Below are 12471 nucleotides of genomic sequence, written 5' to 3'. Positions count from 1 at the left end.
TTATGTTCTGGGAAGGGATATTTATATCTACTCTTTGGCCCAGATTCTGGAACAGCCACCAGTTTCACAAACAGCAACAATTAGCAGCTAAAAGGGGACTAGTACTTCTTAGAATTGAAGTTCCCTGTGGAATATATATATATATATATATAGTGTGTGTGTGTTTGTGTATACACATGTACATACATATATATGTTTTGGGGAAGAAGAGAGATGAGGTAGTGGTAATACTGACACTGCTTTTTGTGTTCTCAAACACTTTTTTTTTCACAGCTGAATATTACTGAGACTCTCACTGTTTAACTGTCTTTTATTGTGTGTCGATAAGTAAATTTCAGCAATATTGTGTACTTTAATGTTTTCATGCTATTTGATTTTTTTTTCCTGTTCAGTTTCTTTTTTTAAAATCCATGAACTGAGTTTTGAAGTTATTTTTCCATATGCATCAGTAATGTTTTTTTTCTCTATGTGAATAACATCATAAAAGTAGAAAAAAAAATCAGCTGTTTCAGAAGAAAACCAAAGCTGTCAAAAATAAATTCTATAATTTGAGTCGATTGCTGACAAGCAGTGGTCTGTCAGCATTTTTCATCCCTCTGTCTCCACCACCTTCTGTTGCAATGGCAGTGTGCCTGTGGGCAGATTATCAATGATTTAGTGTTCATTGCTGCAAAGGAGACTATTCCTTCATGAAAGGGCTGAAAATCCAGGCACTTCCTTAAATGTTGGATTTTTATTAATTAAGCTGTAAGAAAATGTTCTGCTTTCTTGTAACTCTCAGCTCAGAATTTGAGACTCAGTTCATGTAGGACCTTTTCTGAAGCTCACTAATGTCCTGATAAAAATTACCGTTGACTTTACTTAGTTACTGATATTAAATAACAAAGAACAGTTGCTTGTGCCTAAATGTTAGAAATCTCACTGTTAAAAACATATTTCATTGCTTCAGAGTTCCTTGATTTATTGAACAAGATAAGAATAAAAAATTTCATGTTTATGGTTATAATATACCAAATGCCTGTCCTTCTGCTTAGAATTACGAACAGACACTTCTCCAGTTGATTAAATTCAGAAATTCAGGAGAACTAGAGCATGTTAGGGGAGGTGTCTTTTTGTCATACAATACATCTTTATTTACCTAGACATAATGAGAACACTGAATAATTTAAAACTATCTGTGTTTCAGATTACTGTGGAATTTTTAAAGAATCTGCTTGCTCTTGGTACCAATGGTTTGGATAACCAAGTTTGTATGGTGGACCAAAGTAGGCACTAGTGTAGATTTGCTGGAAGTTAAGCTATATCTCATGGCTTCCCAGGGTTCTGTCTGTGGAAGATAATAGTGGGGCCCTGGGTTAGGAAAGCACATTAAAAAATAAAAAAGTAAATCAGTCAACAGTGTATTGTTTCGGTTAGAGTGTCATTGCAAGCCACATACAGAGATTTTTTCTGAGGCCTGTGGGATGATTTACAGGCTGTACTTTCAGATTTCCTCTTTATATAACTTTGGAAAAAAAGAAATACATGGGTGAGATACAGCTTTGTTTACTCTGAAAGTTTTTCACTGTAATGAAGGATAATTATGCACATTTTAAGTTTTTACTGCCCCTGTGCCTGACTTTATGGTGTATGCAGTTTATGTACTATCACATTGATTCCACACAAAAAGTTAAACCTGAGGGTATTATATGCTCGAGGGTCACAGGCATTAGGAGAACCCTCCTCTCCCTTCTCATTGTCATTGAGATAATTATGAAACTATTCTGGACTCATCATGATGTTGAGGTGTTCAAACCACAGCTTTCTAAAAATTCTGTCGCCTATGCCTGGAGGCATAAAAATGTCAGTAGCTTGCCATAGCTGCCTCTTGACTCTCCAGAACTCCTCCAGGTTGTGGACAGGGTGCATTAATTACTCTTGAGCAATCACAGAAGTCCAGCATGTGTCTGGTAATACTTTGCATGTCAGTTTGGTGGGATATGAATGTACAGACTGCACTAACCATGATTCAGTAGAGTTACCCTGCATGCACCGAGAGAAGCAGTCAGAATGAAAAGGAGAAAGAGAAGCTTTAGTGTAAGTTTATATTTTGAAGATAAAAGTAGTAAAGCTGCATTGTTTATTATTCTTTCATAAATAGCATATGGATTTCTAAAATGTAGGTGAGACTTCTGTAATCTTATTTATGCAGGAGTTCCTACCAAAGTACAAAGAAAACATGCTTGAATGGATAGGAGCTTCATGAACAAAGCCACAGTAGACTAAGTTCTTAGTGAAGTCTTTTCAGAATACACTCAAATGGACGTAATAAAACAGGATTTTTTTTTTTTTTTTTTTTTTTTAAATTTTAAGACTAAGGGATATCAAGTACCGCTGGAAAGAATTAGGATGTTGTATTTGAGGTCGCAGGTATAATTGTCTCATTAAGAAGCAGCTGCCTAAATGCACTTGTAAAACGTTATGATGCATACTTCCAAAGAACTTCCTGTACAAAAGAAGTTAAGTTGGATTTATGTCAGCTTTCTCTGGGTCTTTGTAACTAACCTTTGTGCCCTTTCAAACAGCTACTCACTCTGGTTTTCTTTCATTCATACAGCGTTCTGAGTGCCTGAATACAGGCTGGTAAATAAAAAACAAACCCCAAGACCTGTGTTCATTACTGTTAGGATAAAAACCTTGGTTCGGCAGGGGAAAATACTGATATTGCTAAGCTGATCTGCAGATACTTACTGTTTGCTTCTCAGTTCTTCTCAGTTCTCCTCTTTTGAATGTATTTTGCTGAATCTTTCATTTGTATCTCTGACTTACTAAGGGACAGTTCTGCGCTTTGAGCCTCTAACTTGACTTCACTGATAGGGAATAATACTGTATGTGTCAGGAAATTGAAAGTGCAGATTTTTTTGGTGTATGTATAAAAACATTCTCTCTAGTTTCTAAAACATAGGATATATTAAAACCTGAAGGAGGTCTTGATACCTCTAGTTGCAATTCCATACTCCCTAGCTAGGGAATGAATGCTAGATTTTCACATCACAGAGCAGGACTGTTGTATAATACAGTGTGGTAACTCTGTGATGAAGTTGCAATCAGCTATACACTCCCAATAGCCTCTCTGTTGAGTTAGGGAAGTTTTGGAATTTAATACTTTATCTTGGCAGGTCACTTCTTACAGGAAACCATATATTTACTTTGGCTGTATATATGTCTGCTCACTGTGCATAAATTGATCTAACTATCAACTGTAAAAGAGAAGCCATTTATCTTTCACTAGTTTGATTTTTTAATTATTTTTTTTAATTTTTTTTTTTAACATAAGTGATTTTTTGTATCTGGGCCTCTTGAAACAGAAACCCAAGCAAACTACTATTATAAATACTACTTGACAAATTTTTTTTCTTTCCTCTTTCAGATGAGAACTCTCCAGCCAATTTCTGGGATTCCAAGAATCGGGGAGTGACTGGCACACAAAAAGGCCAGATTGTGTGGCGAATTGAACCTGGCCCCTATTTTATGGAATGTGAGTACTTGTTTATCCAATGCATATCCAAAGGCAAGCATGCCTTTGTGTCAAGGCAAGTCAACAGGATGGCATTTGATATCCATTTTGTCAATCCCCCTGATAAACCAAAGGAATTGATCATATTGCTCTAAGGGGCAGCATTTTCCAGTGCGTTTTCTGGACATCATAAAAATGGAGTTGAGCTTAGATGCACATTTGTATTCTAGGGATGTTCTTAGACAGCATGCTTCAGTTTAAAGGAGGAAGAAATTGGCTTGTGCAGTGTCATATAGGATATACGCATTGAAAGTTGAAGTCCCTTCCCAAGAAATTTAAAATTTCAGTTGGACAAACATTAACAGTAAATGCACACAAAGGAAAAGGTAATAAGCTAGTAGTACTTGCTAATGTTTTTTAGTATGAACGTTAGATTTGTCTCTAGGAAGTGCTAGCCTCCTGTCCAGTTGCATCAGGATTTCTCAGCTCAAGTTTTGTTGCGCTGGGAAATGCACTAGGCAGTTTTGAAATATTGAGAGTGTCCACGTGACTAGAAGAAAAAGTCTTCAGCTGAACTCCATAATAAGCATTGGTAGCCAAGCTTCAAATTGGAGAGCTATGCCACTCCTTTAGGCAGCCAGGATTTATAGAAAGCTAAGCCACTCTGCTGTGTGGTGGTGGTGGTGATGATGTTGATGATTATTATTAGTTTCTTTGGTTTTTGCTTTTTTATGAAAAGGAGCTATCTTACCATTTGAAGTATGTGATCCCCTAAAGAAATGGATGTTCTAATCCTAGGAGGTTGTGTCTGAGCTTGCTGGAAACTCTGATATGCCAAGCATCAAAGTGGCAATCAGTCCCAAAAGAGCTGTGAGCTGCTCTACCACCTGTTTAGCCTCACAGCAATGAATCTTCCTTCATAAATTAAAAAAAAAAAACCCAACAAGAAACAAAAACTCCCACTCTATTACTTCACTGTACACTGCAGTGCTGGTAACTGTAGGTCTTGGCAGAAATTTTTCTTCTAATTAACTGATATAACAGCAATATATGTATTTCAAGAGGTGTTGTATACCCTGTACTATAAATAATTATTAAAACTTCTTATTTCTAGAACTCATCATTGAATCTTGCCAAGTTACCCTATGTATTATGCAGCACATTTCTTTAACAACAAAAAAAAGCTTTAATAGGATAAAAGTAAATTCAATTTCAGGAAAAAATGATTGAACTGAAGATGAAGATCAAGATAATTAACTTTCCTGGTGTCAAAGACAGTGGCGTATTAAAGCAGATTAAAATGTATGTTAGAAGAATTCATTATCTCATCTTTCTTGCACATATATTCTATCAGTATTGTTGCCAATATGGGCAGTTTGACTTCAAGGATGTTTGTCTGTATCTTTTAGCTGGTTATGTGTTGCTCCATAATGTATGGAGATGAGGCTCTTGAACAACATTTTTAGTTCATGTGAGTAACCTAGGCTAATGCTTCAAGAACTAGTAGGTTTGACTTAAAATCCGATGCAACTGACTGCACTTTACAACCAACTGAACTTCGCAACCACCTGATATAAAGAGTGCAGGGTATATGTTCTTTGCTTGTGGTTAGCTTTACTAATGAACAGTTCTGCTTCCATACAATGAACAAGAGACAAGCAATTACACAGCAGCTGAGAACTGTAAAAAGGAATGTTTATAAGCATATGTTGCTATAGCACATGGTATGGCAGATAAATATGTCACCAGTGACACTTGTGTTTCTAGTGAGAGGCCAAAATTACACTGTAACACTTAACTGAATTTCTGATTCCGCTTTTTAAACTAGAAGGCTCCACAGGTATGTGACCATGTTTGCTCAGCAAGGCTTTTTCTTTTAGCTTACAGAGCGCAAAGCAACTCTGATGCAACTACAGGCAACTGCTCTTTTTTTTTTTCTTTTTTTTTTTATTCTTCAGATCACTAAATCACAGCTCAGGCAAACACAGCAGGTGGCTGTGCAGTTGAGGTACAACCACAGTGTTACTGCCTCTGTGGTGCAGCACCAGGCTGGGTATGGGAAGAGCTGTGCTGTCAGGGTTCTCGCCATGCTCTGCAGACACTGACACTGCCCAGCCTGTGCCAGCCACGGAGATGAATTTAGCTCCCCTGTTAGACTCTTTCTCCTGCCGTGGTGCTGATATAATTTGTAGTCTGTGTAGCGCTGCATGTGATGCCGCTGTCATAGCAAGAGAGCAAGAGGGAGAGGCAGATGGAGAGGCTAACATCCCCGGTAAATATGTGCCTGATTGTTGAAGTTAAGGTATCTCTGATGCTTTAATCTGCCATTATTTTCCAAATTTTGGAAAGAACTCTACAGTTGTAGATTTCTTATGTTTAGAAATATCTTTGCTAAGAGGCAGAATATATCAGATACAAGTCATGGTATTAGGGGTTTGTCATAGTTACTCCTCACAGTAATGACATGCAGCAGACCATTAGCAACTTGACCATGCTTCATTGCCAGAGCTTCATTGCCAGGACAGGGAGGTGACTCGAGACAGCCAGCATGGCTTCACTGAGGGCAAGTCCTGCCTGACCAACCTAGTGGCCTTCTGTGATGGAGTGACTACATCAGTGGACAAAGGAAGAGCTTTGGATGTCATCGATCTGGACTTCTGTAAGGCCTTTAACACAGTCCCCTGCAACACCCTTCTCTCTAAGTTGGAGAGATATGGATTTGATGGATGGACTGTTTGGTGGATAAGGAATTGGTTGGATGGTTGCATCCAGAGGGTAGTAGTCAACAGCTCAATGTCCAGATGGAGGTCGGTGACAAGTGGTGTCCCTCAGGGGTCCATATTGGGACCAGTACCATTTAATATCTTCATCAATGACATAGTGGGATCGAGTGGGAGCAAGTTTGCAGATGACACCAAGCTGAGTGGCGCAGTTGGCACGCCTGAGGGATGGGATGCCATCCAGAGGGACCTGGACAAGCTCAAGAAGTGGGCCCATGTGAACCTCATGAGGTTCAGCAAGGCCAAGTGCAAGATCCTGCACCTGGGTTGGCAACCCCTGATATCAATACAGGCTGGGGGATGATGTGATCGAGAGCAGCCCTGCAGAGAAGGACTTGGGGGTGCTGGTGGATGAAAAGCTGGGCATGAGCCGGAAATGTGCACTCGCAGCCCGGAAGGCCAACCGTATCCTGGGCTGCATCAAAAGAAGTGTGGCCAGCAGGTCAAGGGAGGTGATTCTGCCCCTCTACTCCGCTCTGGTGAGACCCCACCTGGAGTACTGTGTCCAGCTTTGGAGCCCCCAGCACAAGAAGGACATGGAGCTGTTGGAGCCCGTCCAGAGGAGGGCCACAAAAATGATCTGAGGGATGGAACACCTCTTCTATGAAGAAAGGCTGAGAGAGTTGGGGTTGTTCAGCCTGGGAGAAGAGAAGGCTGCAGGGAGACCTTATTGCAGCCTTTCAGTACTTAAACAGGGTTTATAAGAAGGATGGGGACAAACTTTTTAGTAAGGCCTGTTGTGATAGGACAAGGGGTAATAGTTTTAAATTAAAAGAGGGCAGATTTAGACTAGATATGAGGAAGACATTTTTTACGATGAGGGTGGTGAAACACTGGAACAGGTTGCCCAGAGAGGTGGTAGATGCCCCATCCCTGGAAACATTCAAGGTCAGGTTGGACGGGGCTCTGACCAACCTGATCTAGTTGAAGGTGTCCCTGCTTACTGCAGGGGGGTTGGACTAGAGGACCTTTAAAGGTCCCTTTCAACCCAAACTATTCTATGATTCTCTAGGAATGAAAGGAGCAATTGGAGGACAGTCCCAGATTCAGCAGCGATGTCCCTGAATTTTTGAATCAGCAGCTCCAATAAGAGGCAACAATGTCTGGGGGACCAAAATGGACAGAATGTGTAAATGGATCAATCTAAACTCAGCTGGAGACTAATTGCAGCATAGGAATGCTGGTTGCATCCAACCTCCTGCTCTAAGTGGGACCAACACTTGACCTGGTCAGCTGTGGTTCGGAAAGCACAGTCTTGAAAACCTTCAAGGACAGAGATGTCACAGATGCTGTAGGTAACCTTTTCCAGTGCTGCAGTATTGCTCCAGCTAAAAACATTTCTCTGGCATCCAAGCTGAATGGCCAAAGCTTAAATTTGAGGCCATTGCCCCTTTTAAAATCTTCTGATAGAACTGGAAAGAGTTGAGTTTATATTTGGCTTGCCTTAACCTCCTCTGCACCAGACTAAACAAGGCCAGCTCCTTCAGCCTCTTCTCATAGGTCACGTTTTCTCCGTCCTAACCATCTTAGTAGCCCTCTGCTGTCCCCTCTCCATTTTCTCCATGCTCTTGAACCTAGGGACCTGAAACTAGGCACAGTATTCCAGGTGTGTCCCCACCAGTACCACATAGAGGGGGACAGTAACTTCCATCTATCTGCTGGCCACGCACCTTCTAATGTAGCCTGCGAGGTGGTTTGTCATGTTTACGATGAGAGCATGTGCTGGCTCGTGTTCAACCTGGTGGCCGTCCTGAGCCCAGTTCCTTTTCAGCAGGGCTGCAGCTTTACCAGTCTGTTAGAGGCCATAGTGATGCACAGGGTTGTTCCACCCCTAGTCCAGAGACTTGCAAGTCTCCCTCTTGAACTTGATGACATTGCTGTTGACCCAGTCCTCTAGCTATTGTTCATGCTCTGACATGTAGAAGCTCCAGCAGGCTGATGGTAAGCTAGGTACATAACTGAGTTAGAGCTGGGCTTATGTCACTACAGGGTTTTCTGGCTCAGAGTTGTTTCATGTTTGGAGCACAGACAGTGCTTGATTGCCACCACCTATATACTGCTATACCTATCTGATTGGCAGTCTCCCTGCTCTACCTATACACAAGGAGAGGAGGGGGATGTTTGCTGCAAGCCTGAGAATCCTTGAACCAGCTCTGGCAATGAGGACTGATGAAGCTTGTTAACAGAGTTACGCTAAAATCCTTTAGGATTTAGTCAAAACTGGCCTGAAGTTGTCTGTCTTTTTGGCAAGAAAAGGAATGCAAGTTCCTAATGTTGCATGATGAGTTGAGATCACTCAGCATGCACGTTATCCCAAAGACTTTGGTTGTGTTTTTGCCCTAGCAGTGTCAGAGCTTAGGGACATTACATATCTTTTCACCGGTAATGTAACATCTCTGTAGGGCAAAGTGCAGAGGATGATAGTGTTGCTAACAAGCCATATGCAAAGGAACCTCATGCAGAAGAAGTATTTCTGTTTTAATTGCACTAATGTTAATCAGTGGGAGTCAGCTGGATTGGGCCTCAGATTCCTTTGGCAAACCTCAGATTTGTCTTTTAAGAAAAGCATCTTATGCCTTAATTTGAGAAGCTGTTTTTCCATGAATATAATTGTAAACTTATTCATAGTTTCACTGAGGTCTGTGGAATTTATGCTTATGTTTAAAGGTAGGCATTGGATAAGCCTATTTCCCAAGCAAGTAACATGTAAAGGCATAGTTTGCCATCTGCTCTATTCAGCTCAAGCATCCTGCAGAAAGAAGGGCAAGGAGAGTCTCATCATCTTCATACTAAAAACAGACATTAATTCCCCCCAAAGCATCCAAAATGAGCAAAACAAGGATGATCAAAGAAAACTCTCACTTGCTTTAGACAAAAATCAACTAAAAAAATTCTGTAGACTCTACCCTGAGAAGGGAGAATCAAAGGAATCAACAGTGAAATAATGAGAAATGAACATAATGTATTCCAGAAATATAAGCAGCCTCTGAGGGGAGTGGCTGAGGAAGGGGAGGGGGGGAAGAGTATGCAAAGGAGAAAGAAAACACTTGCAAATTACCCAGTCCAGCTCGCCATCACAAACAGCTGCTGTCCTTAAGATGTCACCTCGAGACAAAGTGAGTGGTGCTGAACTGCAGAGCCAACCGGTCCGGAGGCAGGTGCTCCTCTTTCCTTTCCCTGGGGAAAGAGCAAAAGTGCCATGTAACCATGAAAGGCAGCTCTGTCATTTCAGAGATTCAAGAAGGTGAATTTGAGCATCAGTGTGCCTGAGATGGTGTTTCCTTACTCATGTAGTAGAGAGGTGGCTTTAAAACATCCTGCTCTGAAGCTTGCTAAAATATGGGGGAAGGAAAACAATGACTCACTAGATGGCTGCCTCAAGTTGTTTGCTGTGTAAACTACAGAAGGATTGCTAAACGTGGCCGCAGCTCTACAAACAGTTTTCATCCTTCTCCTGTAAAAGGAAAGAACAAGTTCAAGTAGTATTATTCTGAACAAGTGGCCATAGCGTGAAGGTGCAACACGTCTTAATGCTTTTGCATTTGGTATGGTCATCTGGTATTTAGCATGACATCAGACTGTTCAGGTCCTTAAGTACGTCAAGACCTTTACTCTCTGGTGCAAGAGAGGCTGCAGTTGCCCCAGGAGTGATTTTAGGTGGTAGAGTGTTTCTCTGGGTGTAGCAGTCTGTGAGCCTGGGATGGCAGGGCCTCCCTTTGGGGCATCGTGGTGGAACAGAGATGATGGTATTCCCTATGGAGAACAAAGCTAGCAGAAAGATGGAGGAAATGATCCATGGAAAGGCTGGTGATAGAAAAAGCATGTGCAAGGAAGCTTGAGTTTTATGAAGACTAGTCGATAAAAGCTGCTGCTCATTTATGAACTGCGGCTTCTAATTCAGTTTTCTGCAGTATGGGGAAGGACAGGTCATGTCAGAGGTGCCATGGGAGGGAGATTCAGTATAGTACAGTCACTGTCGTGCAACAGGTAACTGGTGCTTATGCACTTCCACATGTGAAATCCCCAGAAATTAAAAGCTGTACATGTTCATTAAAAGCTGTACACTAGGGGAGCAAGTGACACAGCATGGCTTGTGCCCATGCAGCCAACCCTTCCCCCTGTGTCAGGGTTGCACAGTCACCGTTCAGCAGCATGGATGGTCATGTGCTCGTACTTGAGTCCCTACCATGGGCCAGTTTATTAGTAAGGCATAGGCCAAGAGCCTCCTTTGAGACTAAATTGAACTTTTATTTGTAAGTTATAGCCTTGGTCCCATGAGTATTAATTACAGTATGCACAAGAAATACCTTCACCTACTTTACCTGTAGCATAATGTCTTTGTTGTTATTTGTAACAGTCAATGTCATAGTCATTACTGTGAGTAGAATAGGAATATATTGATTTGCATATATTTTCTTTACCGATGCTGTGGCTTTATGTCTTGAACAGTAATCCATAGTGGCAGCTGTTGGGAGTCATCCAGAGATTGCCAGTCTTGTCACATCAATCATTTCCAAATCACCCTTGGGATGTTTGTGGTTAAATTACTTCTGGTGCCACACTGTGATACTCGGATGCAGTGACTGCACAGATGCTGTCTGTTTTGTACTTAAAAATCTCAGGTTTGTGGCGTGAGTAGGCTATGAGATATATTCGGAAAACGTGGTAATATATGTGTTTGCATTACACTGGTATCATGTTACAAGTGAGGTTTTGTGTGGAGTTCTCTGTATTTAGTCCCTATTTCCATGAAATTATAACTTTTGCAAAACTAGTGTTTGCAAGACTGAAACTGCCATACTTTGTAGCTAGCAGAGTGGACTCCCAGCTCCCTTTTTTGTTAAAATAGCTAATATATATTGAAGGAAAAAAACCCCCCAGTTTAATAATTGAACTTGATGTGCTTTTAGCTTTTAAGGGCTGCTGTAGCAGAGTTGTTGTTACTAGAGATATGAGCACAGTTTAGTATTTTTAGTGGTTTTCACCAAAATGGTCAATGTTAATGAATGTTCTATCAACATAATTCATTACTTGTATCCAGTCTTTACATTTTTTGACCATTTATATTAAATTCTATAAAGGTCATGGTTTTCTCACGTGGAATTGTTCTGAACGTGGAACACTCGTCTGTGTAGTGCCCTGCAACCAGTGCCCTTTCAGTGGTTTGTCTAGGGACTCATGGTTATTGTCCCTACCCTATTTATATAAACACATTCACTGAGTTAGAAATACTTCTATTATTCTTCTGCTATTTATATCTGTTGTCTCTTAACAGCTATTTTTGAGTATCACAAATAACTGAAACAGGATCAGGTCTTGTATTTTTTACATTTGTGGCAAGACTTGTTGACTTCCTTAAGCACATAATACCCCCAGTGTTTTGTTTTAAAGGTTAGATTATAATTAAATGCTTTGCCAAACTGGAATATAATAGGCAATGCTCGTGACTGTAAATAAGAATGTCTCTGTGACAGCAAAGTGAGCGGGGCTGGCAGTGATAGGTAGGCTCTGTTATCTGAACAACCATTTGTCCAAGTAGTTTCCTTTGAAGCAGGTTAGATGAAGAGAGACCACTGGGACATAAACATTTTCTGTTATTGATCCTAGTTTATCTAAAAAGCTTTCTGTAAGTCTGCTTAAGTCACTTTCTAGTTTTTTGGGGGTTTTGGGTTTTTGTTTTGTTTTGTTTTGTTTTTTTTAATCATTCCTTCCGTAGAATAAATTCTATTATATACCTGCTGAGGGGGATGACAAGTACCAAGAGGCAGCTGCTTTGGCACTTGTGTTCTACTGCTGTGTTGTTTGCTATGCTGTGCTGTTCCCAGTAGAAAGTAATCAAAGAGATACATGGTTAAAGTGATGTAGAGAATAGAATGCTAAATGTCCAAACAAAAAGGTTGTGTTCACTGAACTGTCATGCTAAGGAAGAGAAATTCAGCTGGCGGGACATGCAGAGCACTTCTAAATTCCTGCAGTTGTCTATGGGGTGTTTGGGTTCAGTTGGGAAAAATTAGGGTTTAACCCAATGCCTTTTCCCTGGATTGCCTCTCCCGTTATAGCTTTGTAAAGCCTGAATGTGACTTATTTAAGAAAACTTTGTCACTAAAACAAATTAAGATTTGCAGAATATGCTCTCATATTTTTCAGATGAGTTTATGTGATGGCAGCTTTTTCCTCATTGAAGTTGGAGGGCTT

At 40.7% G+C, this 12471-nt stretch overlaps 1 protein-coding gene across 3 annotated transcripts in view; it reads left to right on the top strand.

Annotated features, from left to right (window-relative positions):
• Nucleotides 1-12471, top strand: part of HECW2 (HECT, C2 and WW domain containing E3 ubiquitin protein ligase 2) — a 180468-nt gene that overhangs the window by 87124 nt on the left and 80873 nt on the right. For all 3 annotated transcript variants that reach the window (XM_075512476.1, XM_075512477.1, XM_075512478.1), the window contains one exon: nucleotides 3410-3517. In XM_075512476.1, the coding sequence (XP_075368591.1) occupies nucleotides 3410-3517 (108 nt within the window). The remainder of the gene's footprint in view (nucleotides 1-3409; nucleotides 3518-12471) is intronic.

This window comes from Mycteria americana, chromosome 9 (assembly GCF_035582795.1).
Source record: "Mycteria americana isolate JAX WOST 10 ecotype Jacksonville Zoo and Gardens chromosome 9, USCA_MyAme_1.0, whole genome shotgun sequence".
NCBI lineage: Eukaryota > Metazoa > Chordata > Aves > Ciconiiformes > Ciconiidae > Mycteria > Mycteria americana.
The sequence above is the reverse complement of the archived record's forward strand: the minus strand, read 5'-3'. Positions and strand labels throughout refer to the sequence as shown.